The 25,513-nt window shown below is 39.4% G+C and overlaps 1 protein-coding gene across 2 annotated transcripts in view; it reads right to left on the bottom strand.

Moving 5' to 3' along the window:
- rcor1 (REST corepressor 1) overlaps nucleotides 1–25,513 on the bottom strand; it is a 126,538-nt gene that overhangs the window by 24,594 nt on the left and 76,431 nt on the right. For both annotated transcript variants that reach the window (XM_043697452.2, XM_043697454.2), the window contains exons 4-5: nucleotides 15,695–15,747; nucleotides 5,015–5,176 (exon numbers count right to left, since the gene is read on the bottom strand). In XM_043697452.2, coding sequence (XP_043553387.2) covers nucleotides 5,015–5,176; nucleotides 15,695–15,747 — 215 coding nt within the window. The remainder of the gene's footprint in view (nucleotides 1–5,014; nucleotides 5,177–15,694; nucleotides 15,748–25,513) is intronic.

The raw sequence follows: 25,513 nt of genomic DNA, 5'->3' as shown, positions 1-25,513 counted from the left end.
CATTTCATTTTTAATGTCAAACTGCCCATCAACACTCACTATCCATGTTCTTAAGTGAAAGGAATATTCCTTTGTATAAGGGTACCATATAGTTCTGGTTTGTTAACATGGATACTACCTTTTAAAAAATATTGAGTAGACCAGTTAAATGTTTGGAAGAGAAATGAATTGTATTATGGAGAAATGAACTAGATTATAGAAAAATCTACGCAATGAAAACTCATCCTTGCATATGAAATTTTATTTACACTGCTGTATGGGAGACATTTTCTTTTAAAGAAAGAGCCACCCATTAAAACAAGCATTTGCTCAATTAGATTATAATTTGGAATTAAGAGTCTAATGATGACCACAAATTCAGTCAGTTGTCAGAAAAACACACCTAATTCACTAATGTCCTTCCTTTCGGAAAAGAAACTGCCACCTTGCCTGGCCTGGCCTACATGTCACTCCAGACCCACAGCAAATAGGGTTGACTTTTAACTGCCCTCTGAACAGTTAGAGATGGACATTAAATGCTGACCTAGCCAGCAAAGCCCTCATTCCGTGAATGAATTAAAAAATTAACATTTCTTGTTGAAGAGATTTGTCTCACAATCACAATTTGTGCTAAAGATTTTTTGTCATATGACAAAATGGAAGGTTTTGAAAGAACAGTGATAAGTGTCACTATTCCACCGTAGCTTGACTCTTTTTTTGTGGAGCATAAGTTATACATTGATTTGTGAAAATGCTAATATAAATGTAGAATCACAGAATTCCTACAGTATGGAAAGAGATTATTTAGCGCATCAAGTCTGCACAGATCTTTCAAAAAAGATCTTACTCAGACCCAGCCCCATAGAAGCATTCAGGTGTAGATATCTGTTGTCAGACGCTGGGTCAGAATTTTACACTTCATTGACTGATACAAACTAACAGATTTAAAAAAAAAGTCTGCCTACTTCCCAGTTTTTAAAAAGGCAGATCTACTTTGCAATATCTTTACTAGAATAAAAGAAAATAATCATTTTCTAAATCCCATAAATACCTATAGTCACACTCCACCAGTTATCTTCAACTTTTATTCAGTACATTCACTAATATTTTAAAACCGTGGGATTTTAATGACCAAGTGATAAAATTAGTCTGTTCTAATTCATACAGTTTTAGACCTAGCTATTTTCCACTGAACCATATGGTAAATACCCTTCAACAGAACAGACAGAATCCCAAGATTCAGACTTAACATTTGAAAAGTTTCTCAAAAGTCCCACCTTATCTAAGTCTCCTAGTCTTACCAGACTGCTAGACTGCATATGGCTGCTTTCTCATGAGAGATTCGGTTGGTGGTGGTTTAACTGGAGGGCCACCACCTCAGGGAAGGGGAGAAGTTAAGATGGAGAGTCCTTCATGGTAATCTCAGCTGGTGCAGGAATTGAACCTATGCTTTTGGCATCATTCTATAAAATAAAAATACTTGGATTTCTATGAAAATAACTAACGTCCTGACAGTATTAAAATATATTCTTTGAATATGGTTGATCTGCACATTTTAATAACAGTGTCAAAATAGATATGATTTTGCCCTCAGCATTCCATTCCCTAACCCTGGCAATTCATATCCTGCAGCTACTGCATTCACATTAAGATTTAATGGTTAATGGAGTAAATCTAATCCAAAATCTGAAGTGGAATCCCATTAGGCAGACTGTATTTCTCTCAAGTCATCTTCTGACAACTCCTGCAATCGACTAGGCCCTAGGTGTAAAGGAACCTTTTCTCTGGATAACAGCCTATGAGGTTGAAAGAGGGGTCCACATGCTCATAAGTATGCACATCATAAGCAGGCCTACATTACACAAAAATAAAAGCAACCTTTTGACTTGGAAGCTGATTGCAAGGATCTTGTGCCCTAGCATGAACAATGTCCTGCAACCCAAAGCAAGCATATGCAAGACAGTCCAAGTTAACCATGAGCTACACAAGCCTGTTGACACTGCCATGCCATAAGAAAGGAGATTAACTGACAAGAAACTGCGAAAGAAAAGTGTATTGAAGACCACTGTGGTACAAGCTTCAATGAGCGACCAACTGGCACAATCGATTAAATAGTCCAAAGCAACTTTAAGCACTCCCCTATAGCTATAATCTGATAGAAATGTAGCCAATACCGTATCTGCCCGCATCCAGCATCGCAGAAAAAGAACATTTCTATGACACCTAGATGACATTCTGAGGAGCTGCCCAAATGGGAAGAAAGCTGGGTAAATTCAATGCACATATTGAAACAGTGATGCATGGCCAATGTGCCACAATTGTAACGTGCCGGACAAGATCAAAGATAAATTTCAAGAGATTCTGGGTGTCTTAAAGCATAAATGTCAAAAGGTTAGTATGCAGCTACAGCAAGTAATTAGGAAAGCTAATAGAACACACTCATTTATCATGAGGGGAATTTAATACAAAAAAGGTTTGATTAAACTACATAGGGCATTGGAAAGACATCTGGAGTATTGTGAACAGTACTGATCACCTTATTTGTCCAAGGATTTAAATATGTTGGAAGAGCTTCAGAGAATGTTTCACAAACTAATACCTGGAATGGGTGGGTTGTTTTGAGTTAAGAATGGACAGGTTAGGCTTGTATCTGCTGCAGATAAGAGGAAGAGACAACTTGATTGAAAGTTAAGATCCTGAACAGACTTGATACGGTTAACATGGAGAGGATATTTCCTCTTACGTGAACATCTAAAACAAGGGGTCACTAATTTTAAAACATGGGGTCACCTATTCAAAACTGAGATGAGGTGAACATTTCTCTCAACCTCTTTGGAACTCTCTTCAAATAAACAGCCAAAACAGAGTGCTTGGACTTTTTAAAAATAAACTCTGGGGAGGATAGAATCATTGTAAGAAAGCAGATGAAAGATTATCAGGGGTATGCAGGAACATGGATTTGAGGTCACAATTGGATCAGCCACAATCTTATTAAATAGCAGAGCAGGTCTGAGAAGCCAAATGACCGACTCTTGCTATTTGTTCATACGGCATTCTTGAGCTTTGTGCCCTGAAAGCATTCCATCACAAATACATTCTTTCAAGACAAATATTGGCACAAACTATCGTCATACCACACAGTCTAAAGAATGGCAATGAGATCTGATCATCACAGGATTGCACAATCATTTGTATTCTCCACAACTGCATCTACCACAGCCCAAACAATACCAACCACTCATCAGAAAATGCGTCCCCAAAGTTTCACAGTTTCAACGTGACAGCCTCCCATATACCACTAGTGCACATAATGATACTGGTAACACATTATGGGTTATCTTGCTAGGATAAAAATCATGAACAGATCACTCAATGGAGACAGTTTCATTGCCTCAGACATACCCACATGACAGAATCTTTCCCAAATACACAGTAATTAGATAACTGTAGTCAGACAAAACCAGTGGAATGCCCAACATTCCATTCAACGATGCTTGCAATGATGACCTGAAGGCCCCCAAACCTTAATTATTGAAGCTCACTGGGAAAGGTGGTGATACCCACTATAGGCTGATATGTACAATCACAACTACCAGTGGCTACAGCACTTGGCAACAGCAGCCAACCACCAACGATAACACCTGATAATGCCATGCGTAGCATGTGTAGCAGAACCTACTTCTCATTGAATGGCCTCTTCAGCCAAAGGTACACCTTATTAAAAGGCCCCTTTTAAAATGGGGGTATTTCACTCTCTGCCCATAATCTTCGTAGATGAAAAGACAGCAAATGTATCAAAGGTAGAATCAATAATTATTTTCTTATTTATAATGAAATGGAGGTGCAACTTAACCAAATACATTTTAGAAAAACACATGTGGCTCCTCTTTGTCACAAAATAGTAAATATCAACAAGTTCCAGTAGAATTATCAATTTAAAAGCACTGACTAAATGGTTGCATGTTTATTCAAATTTTCTGTTGAGGAATTCAAAGTAAGCTATAACTTTGATATATGTACAGATACAGTAACTGTGTTAGATTATGACTGGGTCATTCGAAATTCGTTGTGCATTCTTACAATTGACATTTAATTGCTTGCTTAGGCCAAGCACACAAGATCACAATTTGCCAGTTCAGTAAACCGTGCACACTTCCCACTTCTTTCAAAGCTATAAATTTTCTGAGTTGACAGCCTGGGTTTCAGAAAAGTATGATTTTAGACCATACGGTTGTATTGCTGAAATTATTACAGAAGTTTGAAATCTAAAATAAAAGTCTTCATTACTCTTGCCACTTTCCTGAGGATCTAAACAACTTACAAATGCAATTCATTCATCAATGCTTCAAAAAAGTATTCATCTGCAATACTCGATTAATTAGAGTGGTTGGTTTTTCATTGCAGGAGTGAGTGATCATAGTAGACCCCAGTCTGCCCTAACTAATGCACACTCCCAGCAGTGATCTTTGGACAGTGGCAACTGAGCAGGAACACCAGTAATACAAGGGATATTCTTGCTGTAATAGCTGAAATCAACCATCTCAGGATGTAACATTTTCATTAAAACTGAAGAATTCTAAATACCAACTATGAAAGTAAGCAAATCTTATTTCCATATTATGTTAAATTTCAAAATAGATCTGTGATTTTAAACAGGAAACACCGATTTCATGGAAAACTCTGACTAGACTATGCATTTAATGATAAATTAATAGTGCTAAATGCCATGCACATATCATACTATAGCACTGAACAAGAGTCTGCCTGTCTAAAGTTCAGATTCTTATGCAGGGAGAGTACACTACAATGAATGAAAATGAAAATAGCATCTCTGCATGAATTATATAAAATGTTCTCTTTTCTTATGTTCAGCCTAACATGGTCACAAAGTTCCAGCAGGCTCAGGTTACGGAAGGAAATATACATGCTCAATGCACAAGGTGTAACTTAAGGTAATTACTGTGTGCAATTTAAAGCACTCTCATTTATTCACTTTATTTGAAAAGGAATTTAAAATTAATTCACTTTTTCCTACCATTTGCTGAATTCTGTGGAAGGTTTTCCCATGGAAACTAAATGCTTGTTCAAAAAGGACTCGGTCCTCCACAGTCCACTCATCTGGAAATGGTGTGAAGTTTGGAAGGTCAGCCAAAGACTTCTCAATATTGTGTTTGTGCCAAAAGAGCATACCTAAAGCCTATGGAAAATTCATTTCATGAGTGCAAATAAAATCAAGACATTAAAATTAAATACAGTATATACTAAGTCAAGACAGGACTGGAACAAGATCTTAAAGTGGATAGACAGGTGGCAGAATAGTTGCTGAAATTGACAAGCACTCAATTACCCATCTGCATGAACATGACATAAGAGTCTGGTCATTCACTGGTACACACAAAACCACAATTTCAAAGCATAAAAGATTCCTGCGTCAGTCATAGCTCAGGCTGGCAGCATTCTCACTTGTGTCTGAAGATTGAGAGCTAAAGTCCCACTCCAGGGGAAGAGCACTAAAATCAAAAGTTGGCACTCTGGTGTATACTGAGGAAATACAATAGTGTAAAGTACTGCCTTTTTGATGAGGGGTTTAACCAAGGAACATCTACATATACAGCTAGATACAAAATTTTGACAAAATGGCAGACAAGTTATCCTTGTGCCCTAGCTAGTAAATCCCTTGATAAAAATCAGCAAATGCAGATAACGTGGTTATCACACTGCTGCTCCTGATGGGAGCTCACTCAAATGGTCTGCTGCATTTCTTGCATTACAACAGTTACTACATTTCAAAAGTACTTCATTGGTTTTAAAGTGACTCAGGTCATCAGGTGGTTACAACAGGTGCTATATAAAATAAAGTTTTGCATTTCATAACTTTCATCCAATTGCTGTGAACTAGATAGCTCTGTCATCTATCAACAGCTGAAATAGAGTATTTTCAATCTAGAAAGACTCAATGGAATGGGGACAGATTCATGAACAAAATGTGAGACAGTAAGCAGAATAAAGAACAGTTCTATCACTCTCAAACTCCAAGACACCAGCTTCATAACCTGCAGTGAAACTGAACTAGCTAATTAAATGAAATCAAGGTTTGTCACCTTCAAAGTGATTACTTCAAGCTCTTTACAGAATTGGCTTATTGAACTAAATTTTTATAGTTTAATGTATTGCTTCGAAACTAAACAACTTAGTATATTATAACATTTGAAAGGAAGTTAGCCAAGATCAATCCTTTTAGAAACTGTAGTGCTAATAATAAACACACATATACACACACACACAAAAGCACAATTGTTCTCATTATTCAAGTTACAGATTTGGTTTCAAATTAACAAGCAGTAAAACTTCAAACAAAAACTGAAGTTGCTGTGCAAGTCTGGTAGCATTTGTAGACAGCGAAACAGAATTATAACGTTTTGAGCACAATGATCCTTCATCAGAATTGCTGGACTTGGAACATTATAACTATTTTTCCTCTGCACAGAAGCTGCTAGACCTGCATTTCACCAGCACACTGTTATTGTTTCATCTTCCAGCATCCAGTCCTGTGTTATATTAGAACTGTAGAACCTGATATTCTATGATGTTTTGGATAATTATACATAACCTGGATGCTATCCTATTATTTTGTTATTTCGTATTAAACAAAGTATGCTCACAGCTAATGTCTAACTATATTACATCCTATTTTCAGGCTGTACTTTGGTAAATGTCTATGTATTTCAGAAGCTTTTTTTAAAATCTTTAGTCATATGTAAAGTTTTATTAGGCATCTAATATTTGCTCGTTACACACAGGCATTATCTACTAGTACTTCATCAGATGTTTAGGATGTTCAGTCTACATCACAAGTTTGTCATCTGAAGTGGTAGTTTCCATATCTTGAATGAAGCAGTTGATGAAATTCAGCATGGAAAGTTTGCAACAAAATATCTTTAAGAGCATTGTGAAAATATTGCTTCAAAAATTCGAGCATAAGAAAATATAAGCAAGTTTTCAAATCATTCATACATAGAATAATATTTGAACTAAATAACTTAACTTGCAGAGTTACTTTTCAAAGTTCCTCCATTGGCATGAAGTCTCAACATCAGGAAAGAGAACGTCACTGCACTTGGTTAAAACATGTAGAAGTCCATCATAGCCAATCATAAGGTGGAATTATTTATTGTCTTTGAACTAACCTTCAGAATAAAACCATCTCTGCTTAATAAATCAGCTTTGAAAGTAATAATGAGACTGGGGGGGGGGGTTGGCAGGGGCAGGAGGGTTAAGGCAATAAAAATATTACCAAATATATTTTTGGTGTCTCATATTGAAGTTTATTTCCACATGCATTATGGTGTACTCATCACCAATGACATTTGTAACTTGGAAGACTGCAGAGGAAGAAATATAATAGGACTATGTAGGCCTTTACTATCTATCTTCTAGTTTTTTTTGGTTTGAAACAGATTGCACAACTATATCAAGAAAGCCCGGTATCCATTGTTTGAAACAGTTTATTAAACTGGCATATTACAATTTTTTTTTACTTTATCCTTTAACTATGTATCTGTTTGAGAGACAGTAGGAATTATGATCAAAGAAGATTGGGCTTTTGATCATAGATATTAATTAGACGATGCTATTTAACTGTGTTCTTTTAATATTACTAACAATAAATTCTGAAGTTATTTTTACGTTATAAACTTGTTCTTGATCTGATATTGTTAAAGTCTGGTTAAGAACAAGTGGGTAACTTTACAGAGTTGTTGAATTGTTTGCATTTCACCGTATTGTCACTCCCATGATAGTTAGGATGAATTCGTTTGGCTGGCTATTCCTGTGCCATAACTACCAGTTAAACAGCAAAATTTAGTCTTTTAAAGGTGAGGAGGGGCTCATGTTGGAGAAAATGTTGGATCAATTTGAATAGATATAACTCAGTCGCCATCTTAAGAGGCTGCATTTTGGTTTTTGTTCTATTTCTATTATAAACTTCTATGTTCACATTTAGGATAGAAGATGCCTGTGCAAACACGTTATATCCTCCTACTAACGGTGGTTCGATATTATGAATTATCAGTTCTTTTGTGTATATTGCTCTCAACTGCTTATTTCAACAATGGACTTTATTATGATTGGGGTACTTGGAAGTATCAGAATCTAGCTTCGTACATGATGCACAGTAATTACTCATTATGGCAAGGAGGAACAGCACAGTCAAGCAATTCTTCAACACTAAAGGACCACTTTCAAGAAACTACACTCTCAACATACTTTCCCGAAGCAATGGTAAGGAGCTTTGCTCTCTAACTGCCTGTCTCCATTCAAATAAGGATAGTTATTACACAGATAGTGGGAAAATTCCTTACTTGAAGGAGAAATGCACAAACTAGCTGTGATCCAAACAAAATTGGCTCTGGAAAGGAGCAGCACAACCTCCCAGGTACAGTAACAAAGTGGTTATGTTAGTGGTCATGTCAGTTGTTAAATGATCGAATGACCCACAATAAGAATCCAGAAACAGGAATTCAAATCCCACCACAGCCAGTAGGAAACAGGAATTCAGTTAATTAAATCAACTTGGAATAAAAAGCTAGCTTCAATAAAGGCAACCACAAAAACCCAAATTCTTTGGAAAGAGACCCGATTTTTCAGTCCAAAATATTTTTAACTTTGGGTTCACAGCAAAATAGTGATCTCTTACCACCCTTCTGAAATGCTGTACCAATAAACCCAAATTTATCAACCATTTCTCCACAAACTGCAATTGGTCAAGGTGGCAGCCTACCAGCTATTGCAGTGGCAAAACCTCTGGAATGGATGAGTAACTTCGAGGAACTCAGAATATATCCTTCTAGGACAATAATTGCTTTTAAAAAGGGGATAAAGAGCAGCCAAAAGGTTATTGGTCCTAAATAAGGAGAGTGAACAAAATGAGAATAGATGTTACACAACATGGAGTTAAGATCAGCAGAGAGCGGCGCGAGCTGGGCGGAAGTGAGGTTGGAGCGCAGAGCTGGTCGGGAAGGTAAGTGATTGATATTTGAGTGGGTGTGTTCTAAACCCCAGGCCCTACATAGTAGGGCCTCCCTCCTATCCTCCTCCTCTAACCTAACTTTAAAGTTCACAGGTAAGCTACTCAGTGTTCTTGCTTTGGAGACGAAGTGTAGAGTAATGGCAGCGCAGGCAGTGGAATGTTCCTCCTGCCGGATGTTTGAGGTTGGGGTGACCACCGATACTCCTGCCGACTTCACCTGCAGGAAATGCAGTCAGATTCTGCTCCTCACAGAACGAGTTAGGGAACTGGAACTGGAGTTGGATGAACGGAGGATTATTCGAGAGGCTGAGAAGGTGATAGATAGAAGCTACAGGGACATAGTTACACCAGAGAACAGAGGTAGCTGGGTAACAGTTAGAGGTGGGAAGGGGAGGAAGCAGGCAGTGCAGGGATCCCCTGTAGTCATTCCTCTAAACAATAGGTATACCGCTTTGGATACTGGTGGGGGGGACAGCCTAGCAGGGGTAAGCTGCAGTGACCGGGTCTGTGGCGTGAGGTCTGGCTCTGAGACTCAGAAGGGAAAGGGGGAGAGGAGGAGAGCGCTAGTTATAGGAGACTCTCTAGTTAGAGGGACGGACAGGCGATTCTGTGGGCATGGGCGAGACTCTCGGATGGTTTGTTACCTCCCGGGTGCCAGGGTCCGAGACGTCTCGGACCGTGTCTTCAGAATCCTTAAGGGGGAGGGTGTGCAGCCAGAAGTCGTGGTGCATGTTGGCACCAACAACATAGGTAGGAAGAGAGGTGGGGAGGTCATTCAAGAGCTCAGGGAGTTAGGCTGGAAGCTGAAAGCTAGGACAGAGAGTAGTCATCTCTGGGTTGTTGCCAGTGCCACGTGACAGTGAGGGAAGGAATAGGGAGAGTGCGCAGTTGAACACGTGGCTGCAAGGATGGTGTAGAAGGGAGGGCTTCAGGTATTTGAACAATTGGACTGCATTCTGGGGAAGGTGGGATCTGTACAAGCAGGACGGGTTGCACCTGAACCAGAAGGGCACCAATATCCTGGGGGGTAGGTTTGCTAGCTATCTTCGGGGGGGTTTAAACTAATTTGGCAGGGGGATGGGATCCGGACTTGTAGTCCAGCAAGTAGGCTAGCTGTTTGTCAGGATGTCCAAGTATGTGGGGAGGCTGTGAAGAAGGTAGCACTGACAGGGAATACTTGCGGACACAGATGGGTTCAAGTGCGTATACTTCAACGCAAGGAGTATCAGAAATAAGGTCGGTGAACTTAAGGCGTGGATAGGTACCTGGGACTACGATGCTGTGGCCATCACAGAAACGTGGATAGAAGAGGGACAGGAATGGTTGTTGGAGGTTCCTGGTTACAGATGTTTCAGTAGGATTAGGGAGGGTGGTAAAAAAGGAGGGAGGGTGGCGCTGCTAATTAGAAATGGTATAACAGCTGCAGAAAGGCAGTTCGAGGGGGATCTGCCTTTAGAGGTAGTATGGGCTGAAGTCAGAAATAGGAAAGGTGCAGTCACCTTGTTGGGTGTTTACTATAGGCCCCCCAATAGCAGCAGAGATGTGGAGAAACAGATTGGGAAACAGATTTTTGGAAAGGTGCAGAAGCCACAGGGTAGTAGTCATGGGCGATTTCAACTTCCCAAATATTGATTGGAAGCTCTTTAGATCAAGTAGATTGGACGGGGCGGTGTTTGTGCAGTGTGTCCAGGAAGCTTTTCTAACACAGTATGTAGATTGTCCCACCAGAGGGGAGGCCATTTTGGATTTGGTACTCGGTAATGAACCGGGACAACTGATGGGCTTGTTAGTGGGTGAACATTTTGGCGATGGTGACCACAATTCTGTGACTTTCACCTTGGTTATGGAGAGAGATAGGTGCGTGCAACAGGGTAGGTTTTACAATTGGGGGAAGGGTAATTACGATGCTGTAAGACAGGATCTGAGGAGCATAAGTTGGGAGCATAGGCTGTCGGGGAAGGATGTCGTGGAAATGTGGAACTTTTTCAAGGAACAGATACGACGTGTCCTTGATATGTATGTACCGGTCAGGCAGGAAAGAAATGGTCGTGTGAGGGATCCTTGGTTGACGAGGGAGGTTGAATGTCTTGTAAAGAGGAAGAAGGAGGCTTACATAAGGTTGAGGAAATGGGATTCAGACAGAGCAGTGGAGAGATACAGGATAGCCAGAAGGGACCTGAAGAAAGGGATTAGGAGAGCCAAGAGAGGGCATGAAAAATCTTTGGCTGATAGGATCAAGGATAACCCAAAGGCATTTTATGCGTATGTGAGAAACATGAGAATGACGAGAACAAGGGTAGGTCCAATCAAGGACAGTAGTGGGAGACTGTGTATTGAGTCGGAAGAGATAGGAGAGGTCTTGAATGAGTACTTTTCTTCAGTATTTACAAATGAGAGGAACCGTATTGTTGAAGAGGAGAGTGTGAAACGGACTGGTAAGCTAGAGGAGATACATGTTAGGAAGGAAGATGTGTTGGACATTTTGAACAACTTGAGGCTAGACAAGTCCCCCGGGCCTGATGGGATATATCCTAGGATGTGGGAAGCAAGAGAGGAAATTGCAGTACCGTTGGCAATGATCTTTTCATCTTCACTGTCAACGGGGGTGGTACCAGGGGACTGGAGAGTGGCGAATGTTGTGCCCCTGTTCAAAAAAGGGAATAGGGATAACCCCGGGAATTACAGGCCAGTTAGTCTTACTTCGGGTGGTAGGCAAAGTAATGGAAAGGGTACTGAGGGATAGGATTTATGAGTATCTGGAAAGGCACTGCTTGATTAGGGACAGCCAGCACGGATTTGTGAAGGGTAGGTCTTGCCTTACAAGTCTGATTGAATTCTTTGAGGAGGTGACGACCAAGTATGTGGATGAGGGTAGAGCAGTGGATGTAGTATACATGGATTTTAGTAAGGCATTTGATAAGGTTCCCCATGGTAGGCTTATGCGGAAAGTCAGGAGGCATGGGATAGAGGGAAATTTGGCCAATTGGATAGAAAACTGGCTAACCGGTCGAAGTCAGAGAGTGTGGTAGATGGTAAATATTCAGCCTGGAGCCCAGTTACAAGTGGAGTTCCGCAGGGATCAGTTCTGGGTCCTCTGCTGTTCGTAAGTTTTATTAATGACTTGGATGAGGGAGTCGAAGGGTGGGTCAGTAAATTTGCAGATGATACGAAGATTAGTGGAGTTGTGGATAGTGAGGAGGGGTCTTGTCGGCTGCAAAGGGACTTGGATATGATGCAGAGCTGGGCTGAGGAGTGGCAGATGGAGTTCAACCCTGCCAAGTGTGAGGTTGTCCATTTTGGAAAGACAAATAAGAATGCGGAATACAGGGTTAACGGTAGGGTTCTTAGTGAGGTGGAGGAACAGAGGGATATTGGGGTCTATGTTCATAGGTCTTTGAAAGTTGCCACTCAGGTGGATAGAGCTTGTAAGAAGGCCTATGGTGTATTAGCGTTCATTAGCAGAGGGATTGAATTCAAGAGTCGTGAAGTGATGTTGCAACTGTACAGGACTTTGGTTAGGCCACATTTGGAGTACTGTGTGCAGTTCTGGTCGCCTCACTTTAGGAAAGATGTGGAAGCTTTGGAGAGGGTGCAGAGAAGATTTACCAGGATGTTGCCTGGAATGGAGAATAGGTCGTACGAGGATAGGTTGAGAGTGCTAGGCCTTTTCTCGTTGGAACGGCGAAGGATGAGGGGTGACTTGATAGAGGTTTATAAGATGATCAGAGGAATAGATAGAGTAGACAGTCAGAAACTTTTTCCCCGGGTATAACAGAGTGTTCCAAGGGGACATAAATTTAAGGTGAAGGGTGGAAGGTATAGGGGAGATGTCAGGGGTGGGTAGTTTACCCAGAGAGTGGTGGGGGCATGGAATGCGCTGCCTGTGGGAGTGGTAGAGTCAGAATCTTTGGTGACCTTTAAGTGGCAATTGGATAGGTACATGGATGGGTGCTTAAGCTAGGACAAATGTTCGGCACAACATCGTGGGCCGAAGGGCCTGTTCTGTGCTGTATTGTTCTATGTTCTCTGTTCTATGGATCACATCGCAAAGCTCAAGAGGGGCAGGGCACTTTTAATTATTCATTTTGAATAAAGAATCTGTCTTTGAGTAAGAAAAATGATTAAGTTTGGCATGAAAATTGAAACTGTATAAGATTGGAGAAAAGTAGATTTCAGCAAGGAGGGAAGCTGACAGATAAATTAGGAAGAAATTAGAACAATTAATGTGCATCAAGTAATCACATTTCAAAAAATATTAAACCAGAAGTTGCCAGAATTATGTAAGCATGAAATATGCCCAATAAAGGTCAACAAGACTTTACAGACTTTAATATTGAGAGAAGCAGTTAAACAAAATAAAAACAACGGTAAATATTCAAGGAGATAAAAGGATGGTGAAGAAACTGAATAAGGAGAAGTTTCTGCTTTTTGACGTGCACCAGCAGGGATGGAACACATGAGACAAGGAATCAGAGACAATAAACTAGATAATTTTGAAACAAAATTACCAAAAAAAAAACTAAAAAGCTTGCAGAGCTCAGAAAAAGGTGGAAAGTTTGTCTGAAGGTGCACTAAAATGTTGAGGTAAAGATAAATCAGAACCTCAAATCACAACCTTTCCAACATGTGAAATGGAAATTCCTGGGGGGGGGGGGGGGGGGGGGGGGGAAATGGGTGCAGGCATCCAAACTTTAGAGAATCTTTGATTACAATTTTATGGCCAGTTTGCAGCGTCCTACAATAACAAGCACCTGAACACCATGCAGAGGGGGTGCAGAGGAGATTCACAAGTTGATTCCACAGAAAAGAAGTTTCAATTATGACAGACACTATTTATTCCTTGAACTAAGAAAAGTGAAAAAAGGTATTCAAAGCCAATATGACTTTAATAAGTGAAAGTGAGATAACTATTTCTTGATATCTCAGTGGGTGTGCATAGATTTAAAAATACCAAGAGAACAAAATAAATGGTAAGGACATTTATTATCCATCTTAAGTTAGGTAGCTGTTCAAGAATGAATCAGAAACAGTGCAAAGGAATTGTAATAGCTGTTAAATATTTGACCAGGACCTAAACTGAACCAGCAGTATAAATATTGTGCTTTTAAGAGTGGGTCAGAGGATGAGAATGCTTTTTTAAAATTCTTTCAGCGTGTATGGGTATCACAAACATGGCCAGCATTTATTGTACATCGCTAATTGCCTGCAAAAGGCAGTGATATGCCACCTTCATAAACCATTGCAGTCAATTTGGTACAGGTATATTACAGGGTTGCTAGAAAGGGAATTTCATGAGTTTGACAATGAAACCGTAATATTGCTCCATGTAAAAATGGCATGCCATTTGGCGGGAAACTTAAGGTGGTGGCATTTGCATATATCTGCGCCCTTGTCGAAGTGGCAGAGGTTGTTGGTTTATTTTGGACGAAGTAAACACTAACACCGTGCATTCATGTTGCAGGAAGTGAATATTTAAGTTTCATGGATAGACAGCCAAACAAGTGGACTACTTTATCTTGGATGGTGCTCAGCTGAGAGCTGGTTAAGTCACTAATGCAAGATAAGTGAAAGGTGTTCATAATGCTCATGACTTGTCTCATGTGAAATAATTGACTAAATCATACAGCATCACTTTTTCAGGGTGCTCCACGTGGACAAAATTTAAACTAAAAATAAGCAAAGGGGTGAAACCAGCAAGTGTAAATAGGTGCTTAGTAAAAAGATTGGGGCGAGGAGTGAAACTTTGAGAGGTTTGCCCAGAGCATTCCAGGGAATAGAGTTTAGATCATTGGAAGCACAATTCCACAGACATAGGTACAGAAAATTTGGGGAAAGGTTAGTTGCAAGGTTGGAGGAGATGAAAGAAAGAATACAGAACCACAAAGGGATTCAAACATTACATAATAATTTTACACCTGAAATGGTGATGGCTAGTATAGATTTGCTGACAAGAATATACAGTGTTGACGTGAGCAAAAGGGAACAACTTTGGTCTTCGCAGTGTTCAATTAGATAATTAAGGTGTTGGACAGGAAGTCCAATAAGAAGTGTACAAGTAAGGTGGTTCTGTCAGCACACAGACACAAGCTGAAACCACATCTGCAATTGGAATCACCATGGGGACCATGCAGCAAATAAAAAGGAAGGGACCAAGGACAGAATACTTGGGAGGCAATAGTCAAGGGACAGCAAGATTCCTTGCAGTTGTTCTGACTATAATTTGCAGGTTACAGTGGAAATAAGGTAGGGAGTTCACAATGAAACAGAGAGGGGAGGGGAGGTGGAGAAGAAATGTTAGTTTTCTACAATCAACAGGACAGATAGTAAACAATACACAGAGATTAAGGGTTATGCATCGCAGTCACTTACAATAATTCTACAATTTTAATCCAGTGCTGCAGCAGGGATAAAACCTGTGGAGAAGTTCAAATAGAGTGTGGAAAACACGCGATAACATTCAACAAGGGAAGTTGAAGATGGAGCTCTAGCTTAGAAGGACAAAGGGATTGAAAATAGGCTTACTGAAGCAGAGAAGATACGCAGACAGCAACTTTAAAATGGAGAGGTTAGTATCAGGGGAAAGACAGCCATTTCAACAACAGTTAGCATGAGGGCTGGGAAACTAAGCGGTCAGATTAGTCAGAAGACGACCAAGGATTAAATTTTAGATCTTAAAAGATTTATTACCTGTTCCATGTTGTAGCCATGCTTCTCTTTGGCGATTGAAATGTACTCATCCACTGAAAATGCAAAGCAAAAGGTTTTTAAAAAAAGTTCATATTTAGTGACAATTAACAAAAAGATAGTCTTTGCCACCTGCATGTTAACCTAGTCGAGTGAACCATGATCCCACTGTTGAACCCAGACTTTTATTCCACTGAAATAACCAGAATGAAATGGGGCAAATTTTAAGGACAAGCAATCCACTCGAATTAACACGCTAATAGTGAAGAGAAGAATTTACCTTTATATCTTAGCCAGACTCAAGATGAAATAGGATCTTCAAGACCAATGAAAGTATTTACATCAGTACTGCTGTAACTTAATGCATAAAACAACTGAAAACAACTTAAAAGCTTGCTCTTTGGACCAAAAACCACACGTTTAAACAACAGGAATTTCCTCTTTTTAATCAGATATTTGTCTGGGATACCTTATCATTGAATATAATTAAGGCTGAAACATGCAGCAAGGAATCTCGGGATAAAGGGAGCAGACAGGAAAGTGGAGGTGAACCGATTAACCATGATTATACTGAATGGTGCAGTAGGTTGAAAGTGCTATATGGTATTTTCCTGTTCTTACTTCAAGTCACTGCAATAATGAGATAGATTTAAAAAGTATGCAGAACAGAAGCTATTGCCAAACATAATGAAGTAGTTGAGAGTGTCAATGATTAGTCATTCAGAGCATTAAATATTTCCTTCCAACCAAAAAGACACAAAGATTGTATTAACTAAGTAAACCTGTTTACATGATATCGTTCAGGGCTACCTCACAAGTTACAACAAAAGAGCTTCTATAAAGCAGGAAGCAACAAAAATCAAGGTTGAAATAAAAATTAAATGCTGGAAAACTGAGTGAGTTGGCAGCGTCTATGGACAGACAGAAACAGGGTCAATATATTGGTCCAAAGGATGATACTAGACTCAAAGAAATTAACTGTTTCTCACTCCACAAATGCTGCCAGATTTGAGTTTTTTTTTTAGAAAGAAACTATTTCAGAATTTTGGCATCTGCAGTTTTTACAAAAGTCAATGGTGGCCTGAAGCACGTGAATTGTGCGGTATATTGTCCTCAGGTCTGCGTGGGTTTCCCCTGGGTGCTCCGGTTTCCTGCCACAACCCAAAGATGTGCAGGTCAGGTGAATTGGCCATGTTAAATTGCCCATAGTGTAGGGCCTGTTTCCATACTGTAGGGAAACAAATTGTATTTGCCTAAATTTCTCAAAATAAGATGAACAGGATGAAACAAAGAAAAAGCACATTTTCTGATTTTCTATCATGACCAAAAACCAGCCTTCTCCCATGCAATAATTATTATTTAAATCAATGATCTCACACAAATTACACACTGCAGCATTTACCTAACACTGAGAGTTTCCAGTTCTGGTACATCTTTTCTCTGGCATCGGTTTCAGATTTTTGCAAAAAAAAAAAAAATGGTATGCATGGAAACATACATATAGTTTGCTCTGACATAATGTGATAGTTCTGCTCTCGTGTGATCTTTTATTATAAGAAAATCACGAAATAGCAACACTATGTAAACTAGTGGAGCCAGAATGGCATTATAGCCAATAAAAGTAAGGAAAATTTGCATTCTACAAATGGTCTAAATTCCCCAATCGTGTTAAAGTCAATTCACATTGAAGAAATGCACGTGGTAGCAGAACACACTTTACAAACAAATGAGCAATAACAGTCCTTCCAGGCTCGCGAGCCTACTCCACCATTCAATAAGATCATGAATAATCTGATTGCGACCTCAACTTTCCCACCTTTCCCTGACAGATACTTGACTAACAAGGGAATCAAGCTAACTTTGAATATTTTTAAAGCAATGGCTCCACCACAGTGGAAGTGTTCCAAAGATGCATAACCTTTGGGGGCGGGGGGATCAGTTTAAAAATAATGGGCCTTCTATTTAATGTGCCCCCATTTCTGGTGTTTCCCATAACAGGAAACACTCCAGCAACCAACATGTAAATGGATCATTACATCCTTGCAGAATCTTATGTCTTAATAAAAACAATCACTTACACTTCTGAACTTCAGTGGAAAACAGGCCAACCTATTAACCTTTCTTCACAGATATAGCCAAAAGTTTGCATATTCTAAGTTTTACACCCATAGTCTGTGAAGAAATAGTTTTGTCAATGAAAGTGCATTCAGACTCTAATTTTTAATCGGAAACAGCTCAATATAAAAATCTGCTCTGCAACTGTACATTGCCAACAATCTTACAATTCAAACAACACATTCTTAGTCCACAAAATGGTGGTATGGTTGGTGCCTGCCTTTTATAAACAGTGATTTGATCTTCAGCACCACAGTATCGACTGATGTGAGCTTTTCCACAAAGTTTTTGATTAATTCATTAGCTTCCAACAGGCAACCATTCAACAACATGTCTGCAATCTTCTGTAACTAAAGCACTAAGTAATGCTGTATTAGTGTCCATCTCAATTATGCCTGTTTTCTATAGCTTTGGTGTGAGCATATCTGGTGTACAATTTTGGTCTCCTAAACCAAAGAATGATCTCTTTAAAAGGAGCCTACAATTTAGTTTCACCTACATTGTATCCTCAGCCACAAAGGCTGTCCTGTGTCATTTGGTTATGAAGTTAACAAAAAAAAAGTTGGTGACAATTATTAACAAAGCTTGAAACCATTGCAAGTAAATGGTCCTTCCTATACTCAAGTACTTAGCAGATATTCACATTATATTTTGATAAATTCAGCAATGCTACAAAATGCAAAGTCTTTTCTCTTCCGTTATTCAAGTAATTCAAGAAACCGTTCAAATATTGCTGAACTTCAAGATCTAATTCCCAAAACAATCCAATTCTAATAAACCAACTTTTTATTTTCAGTTGTACTCACAGTAATTTATATGCTTAAACCAGCATAGTGATTCAATCCCAAGATTGGAGACCTCAGTTTCATAATTTAATAACTTTAACCACATTCCATAATATAGACATTTTTTGATCTCATCTGTAAAGCTCCTTCCTCAGAGAAGGATTGTGCTTTTAAGACCTCACATTCAGGCAAGCAAATGCTAGGGAAAATAAATACTTGTAATATGTTAGAGGTGATTCTCGGAATTTTCTTATGGAATCAATTCCAAAACTCTCTAAAATTTGTTTTTAATTCATTCACAGGATGAGGGTGTCACTGGCTAAGCTAGCATTAATTGCCCACCCCAACTGCCCCACAGTCAACCAGATTGATGTGGATCAGAAGTCACATGTAATCCAGATTAGATAATGATGGTAGCTTCCTTCCCTGAAGGACATTAAATGAATCAGATGGGACTTTACTGACAAACCATTACCATGGTCATTTTAATCTTAAATCAAAATTTTTTAATTGATTTCAGTTCCACTATCTGCCATGGCAGGATTCGAGCCTAGGCCCCAGGGTTAACAACAAGGTTAGTACCATTAAGCCATTGTCCCCTCTTATCGAGTTCAAGCACAAGTATAAAATCATTGCTGACTGTCATAAAAACCTAGCCAGTTCACTAACGTGTTTTAAAGAAAACCATTCCCTGACCTGGTCTGGCCTATGTGAACTCAATAATGTGCTCAACTCTTAACTGATCACAGAGCTGGCCTAGCAAGCCATTTAGTTGTAACAAACTGCTGAAAAGTCCCAAAGAAATAAACCTTGCCTGACTATCTGGAATTGACCTAGGTAATAAGTAAACACAATGATGAGGACTCTGACATCCAGGAACCAGTTTCAGAATTGCTCAGACTAGTCAAAACAGCAGCCAGTCATAATCATGCTCAAAGAATCATACCTAAAGACAGACAATGTCCCAGACAATAGTATTACCATTTTTAGGTGTGTCCTGTATCACTGTCAGAGTAAAGTTGGCAGAAGTGACAAGTCAGAGGTGTACAGTCAATAGAAAGATTCTCTAAGAGTTCACAACATTTAAGTCTGGGACCCATCAAATTCCATGGAATCAGGTCAGATTTCATTTTGGGATCTGATTTGTCTAGTAATAACATCAGGTATAATCATAAGTGGTTCAAGGCAGCAACTACACCACCTTCTCAACAGCAACTAGGGATGAACAGAAAGTGGATACAGACAACGGTGATGGACAATAAATTCCACAGTTATAAAACAGAGGTTGACCTTCCTCGGAAAACTAAAACCGAAACATTCAAAGAAAAGCGCCTCGCCCTATAATCTTTTGAAAAGTGGTGTAACCAGCCCTTCAGCAACTTCTAGTGATTAAATGAAATAAATTCCTGACATTCACTTTAAAACCAACAAGACAATTTATCTATCTAACTCTGACAGTGAACAAATTAACTGAACTATTAACAAACCGAACAAACCTTTTACCCAACTTTTCCTAAATAAAGCAAGATTCTAATGGTATAGCGTTCCAATAAATAGAAGTCCCACTCATTAGAAAAAAAGACTTTAGACTCTCAAAATAACAGCCAGATTACGTGCCTTCTGTGTCAATTCTTCTGTGAGGAGTGCCTTCTATCATTGGTACCTTTGGTATTTAGATTTTGTTTTCTCTAAGTCATAGATAAGGCTGAAAGCCAGCGATACTCTCTCAAAACAGTGTTGAGGGCCATTAGCACTGGTGAGCGGCAACTAGCTCTCGGAGTCTCTGTCCAAATGACCCTTTTATACATCTCAATCATGACATATCAATATTTCTTACAGTTAGACTGGTCTTTTGTCAAAACCAGATTTAAATTTAATAGGTTTTTGGGAAGTACCTGGTTCAAATTGACTGGCTAAATTTAAAAGCCTGTTGTCTTGGTACAAACTGCTGCTTGGCCTGCGAACCATATGGCCTTTCCATACAAATATTTCAATTTGGGCTGTGTACTTGGCATTTAAACGTCTAAGCACCAAAAAGCACCTTTTTGTTTAAAAGGGACCACACAATGCTTTCCCCATTTTACAAACACCAATTGTAACTTCCTGCCTCCCAATTACTCAACTCCTATACTCAAAACTTCTCAGCAATGAAGGTATCTTAACCACCATGCAAACTTCAAAGAATTATATACCTGAACCCTTAGGTCTCTGTTCTACAACACTACCCAAGGCCCTACTTTTAGATGTACAAGTCCTGTGCTTGTTGTTTTACAAAAATTCAATACCTTACATCTATCCAAATTAAACTCCATCTGTCACTCAAGATCTCTTTGTGATCTTAGATAATCTTCTTCACTATCGATTTAAATACTCAAATGTTGAGGGTTTCTGCCTTTAAAGGCAGTGAGTCCCAGATTCTCACCATCTGCTGGGTAAAAGTTTTTTCTATCCCTTAGTTTAAGATCTATGCTCCTCTTTGGTCACTGATCTCTCCATCGAGACAGACAATTTATTTCTATCTACCCTATCAATTCCCCTCAATTTTATACATCTCAATCATGTCATCTCTCAACCTCCTGTGCTTTAAGAAAAGCAACACCAGTCTGTCCAATTTCTCATCAGAAATTTTCCAGCCTATGCAATATCCTGATGCGTGTTGCCTCCCTGGTACTGCAACCTCTATACTCTAGAACTTTAGTAACTGTTCATAGATTGAAAGAACCAGCAAACACTGAGTAAATGTTTACAAACAGTTACACAAAAGGAATTAAAAAGCAACATGCCAATTAACCATTCCTAAGAACAAGGCGTCAAAGTAACATATACTATTTCCCAGGAGAGGAGGTAACTAGCTATGAGACAAATTGGCAATACGATTGCCAGCAGAAGGAATGTTCTGAGGTGAAGGGGTTAATGGGAGACTGTGTTTCAAACGAACAGCTAACACTGACTGTAACAACGAACAGAGAACTAGGTGGAGTGCAGCTAGTTTTTACACCCAGTAAGCAAGCTACTGACTTGGTTACTTCATGCGTCATAAATAATGTCAAACCACAAACTAAACAAAACAAAATCCTACAAGAGTTCAACTTTGGGATTCTTTATCAGAACTCCAGAGAATTATTCTGCACAAGGATTGAACCATGGACACCGAGAGACAGACATTGTTGGTTGGAATCGTTGCTAAATTCCACCATTAATGAGGTAACAGTTAAGTTAGGTCGAGAGGCAATACTTGCTTACTTGAAGGTCATATTTACTTTGAAGGGTCTACATGCAATAAAGTTTAAATAATTGTTTCAGTATTGGATTGTGAGCGATTTCTTAATAAGTAGCTGTATTAAAGATAGCTTGTGAAAATTTATATAACACAGGGGAGGGGCCATACTAAACTTTGTATTGAGAAGTGAGCCAGGAAGTCAGTTTCAGTGGGGAATAGCAATCATAATTCTATAAGTTTTAAGAGCCTTTTGAAGGCTAGATGGTCAGAGATAATGACCATTCATGCTCTTGTGAGGATAACTGATAAGGATGGCAAGAACTCGGGATGACAAGAGATTTAGAAACTTGGTCAAAAAGAAAAAAAGGAAGCAAATGTAAAGTTTAGGAAACTGAAATCAGACATGCCCTTGAGGAATACAAAGGAAGTAGGGAGTAATGTAAAGAGATAGGAAGGGCTAAAAGTGGCCATGAAATGTCATTGGCAAATCGGATTAAGGAGAATCCCAAGGCATTTTATACATATATTAAAGGCTAAAAATGGTAGCCAGGGAAAGAACAGGTCCACTCAAGGACAAAAGGAAGTGGGAGACTTCATTAAATGAGTACTTAGCATTATCCATGTCCGTCTTGCTGTTAACCAATGCAAAGATTCAGGAGGGTATGTTGATTTTCTACAGCAACAAGGATAATCCAGGAAATTATAGGCCGGTGAGCTTTACATCAGTAATAGAGTAATTATTAGAGAAGATTCTTAGGACAGGATTTACTCTTAGTTGGAAAAGAATGGATTTTAGGGATAGTCAGCATGGATTTGTGCATATCTAAATAGCAAAAGAAAAGCTTAGAGGAGAAAAATGCACAGTGCAGTGCACCAAATAATAACACATAATATGTGCCCATTATTTTATCATTAGGGCTAGGAATAAGAGCAATATGTTCATACTGTGCACACAGTTATGCAGAAATAGGTATGCTAATCTTAAGATTGTTGCCACTGCTAAGCTTGCATTGACTTGCTTGACTTTATTGACTATACTTGAACTTATCAGCAAGAGTGTGGAGTGTGCATGAGGCAATCAATCCGGGTGTTTGCCAACAGGAAACCCTGGATGAATCATGACATACAGAACCTGCTAAAAACCAGACGTGAAGCCTTCAGATCAGCAGACCCACTCAATTATAAGGAATCCAAGTATGACCTTCACAGAGCCATTGCAGCCAAGGACCAATACTGATCCAAACTAGAGACCCAGACAGACACCCAGTGACTTTGGCAAGGACTAAATGACATCATAGGTTCCAAAAAGAGAGTGCAAGATAGCAGACAATGGCACATCCCTCCCAGATTGTCTCAATACCTTCTATGCTCGCTTTGAGCAGAATTTCAGCAGAGAGGTAACACCTATTCTGACAAGTCCTGACGAACCTATCCCAACAGTCACTACAGAGGTCAGATCAGTTTTTTCATATGACTTCAAGGAAAGCGATGGGACCAGATGGAGTACCAGGCCGTGCACTCAGAGCATGCGCAGATCAACTGGCAGAGGTCTTCTTGGACATCTTCAACCTCTCCCTGCAGCAGGCCACTGTCCCTCCTGTTTCAAGAGGGCCAACATTATCCCTGCGCCTAAGGAAGCATGTCTCAATGACTAACACCTAGTGGCCATAACTTCTGTGGTCATGAAGTGCTTTGAAAGGCTAGTCCATGGCATTAATCAACGCCAGCCTCCTTACTACACTTGACCCACTCCAATTTGCCTATTGGACCAAAAGATCCATGTCAGATGCCATAATCACTTGCCCTTCACCCCTCCCTAGAACATCTTGACACCAAGAACAGCTAATCAAGAATCCTACTCATTGACGACAGTTCAGCCTGCAACACTATCATCCCCTCGAGACTGATTACTAAACTTAGTGATCTCTGATTAAGCTCCACTCTCTGCAACTGGATCCTCAGTTTCCTGACCCACAGACCACAATCAGTGAAGACTGGGGACAATATTTCATCCTCATTAACACAACCTCCCACCTACAGAATCCATCTATCAGGCCCGCTGTCAACGAAAGCTGCCAGCATTCTCAAAGATGCCACCCTGGCAATGTTTTTCTACAACCTTTACCATCGGGGAGTAGGTACAGAAGCCTGAACACATGCATCAGCTGATTTCGAAACAGTTTCTACCCTACTGTTAGAATATGGAATGGGCTCACAAACTCTTAACATTCACCTGTACCTGTGTTTTTGTTTTTGTCGCTGTTTACCTACTTACTTATCTATGCTACTTAACTCTATGATCTGCCTATATTACTCGGAAGACAAAACTTCTCACTGTGCCTCAGGTACACATGACAATAAATTAAATTCAATTCAATTCAATTGTACTACACAAAATAAATAACTATTGTGATGTTCTATCTCCTAGGAAAGAGGCTTCTAATTTCAAATAATTTAAAATATTAATGGAGCTTTTATTGATTAAATTGCGAACAAATATTTCAAATGTTTTTTTTAGGAAGTCACTATGCACCCTCTAGTGGTGACATAGTAACACTGTTAGAAATTTAACTGTGCAATAGGGCTAGGGTCTGTCATGACTGACAGAATAAACACTGCAACAAATATAGCTGGCAATTTATACATACACTATACAGTTATGAAATACCTGACCCAAAGACAAAACCACAACATTATGCAAATCTGAGGCGGGGTTGGTGGGGGGGGGCGTTAAATGGGAAGAATGCAACTCAAGTATATGGAAAGAAGTTGAACAAGAATGAACCAATAAAGGAGTTTTTTTTTAAAAATCATTTTGATTATAGACTGAAATGAGAAAAGAACTGCTTTAAGAACCAAGGATTGCTGAAGGATTACCGAATGTTTTTGAAAGCAAGTAACCAGACACCGTTAAGCACCACTTACACAACCATTTATACAACAGCTGCTTCAAGCAGTAATATTTCAGAGAACGGAAGTCAAAAGGTGTGCACAACTGGATGTACAGTCAACAATAAGTAGCTGATTGATCTATTGACTAAATATCATGACAGAGGCCTTCTGCCTACTAACAACTGCGATTGCTTCTTAGTTGGGTGGGAAACCAGCAATTTCTGAGCAAATCAGGAGATCTGTTTTCTGCAATAATAGCCAATAAGCCAAAAGAAAACCACTATTTTTCTTCAGCAGTTGTTGTTAGTTGTGACTTTTAATTAATAGGTCAGATCTTTCATAAATGTGAATCTGCTATACCATGTCTCGTACAAACCAGTGGAAGCATCCAGGCAAGACAGACAGTAGATTTCTGATCAGCACAAGAATCTCAGTTGATCCCGTAAGCACAATTGTTTGTCCAATCTTCTCTCTGCCTATAACACTTTTTTTGTGCTGTATGCATTGAATTAAGGCAAGATTAAAGGGGTTAGGAGTTTTAACTAGTCAAGTTATATGCTGACTGTTCATAATTGCTTATTGTTACCAATAAATAGACTTTAGCTACAGGTAATGTTTGTTCAGTACAGTAAACTGGTCGTGCTGTGAATTTAGATCTAAAAGGCAGATAAATTGATGAAGTCTGTGTACATTTAAGGAAGATTTTAAACTTACGCAACAACTAGGAATAGTAGGGCTTGACTTCCAGTGCAGTACCTCAGCAAGGCATGATAGTAACAGGAATTTAATGATAATTGTTGGGTAGGGGAA

This window comes from Chiloscyllium plagiosum, unplaced genomic scaffold, assembly GCF_037043375.1.
Source record: "Chiloscyllium plagiosum isolate Xiang-an unplaced genomic scaffold, Cpla_swu_hap1 HiC_scaffold_8, whole genome shotgun sequence".
Classification (NCBI taxonomy): domain Eukaryota; kingdom Metazoa; phylum Chordata; class Chondrichthyes; order Orectolobiformes; family Hemiscylliidae; genus Chiloscyllium; species Chiloscyllium plagiosum.
The sequence above is the reverse complement of the archived record's forward strand: the minus strand, read 5'-3'. Positions and strand labels throughout refer to the sequence as shown.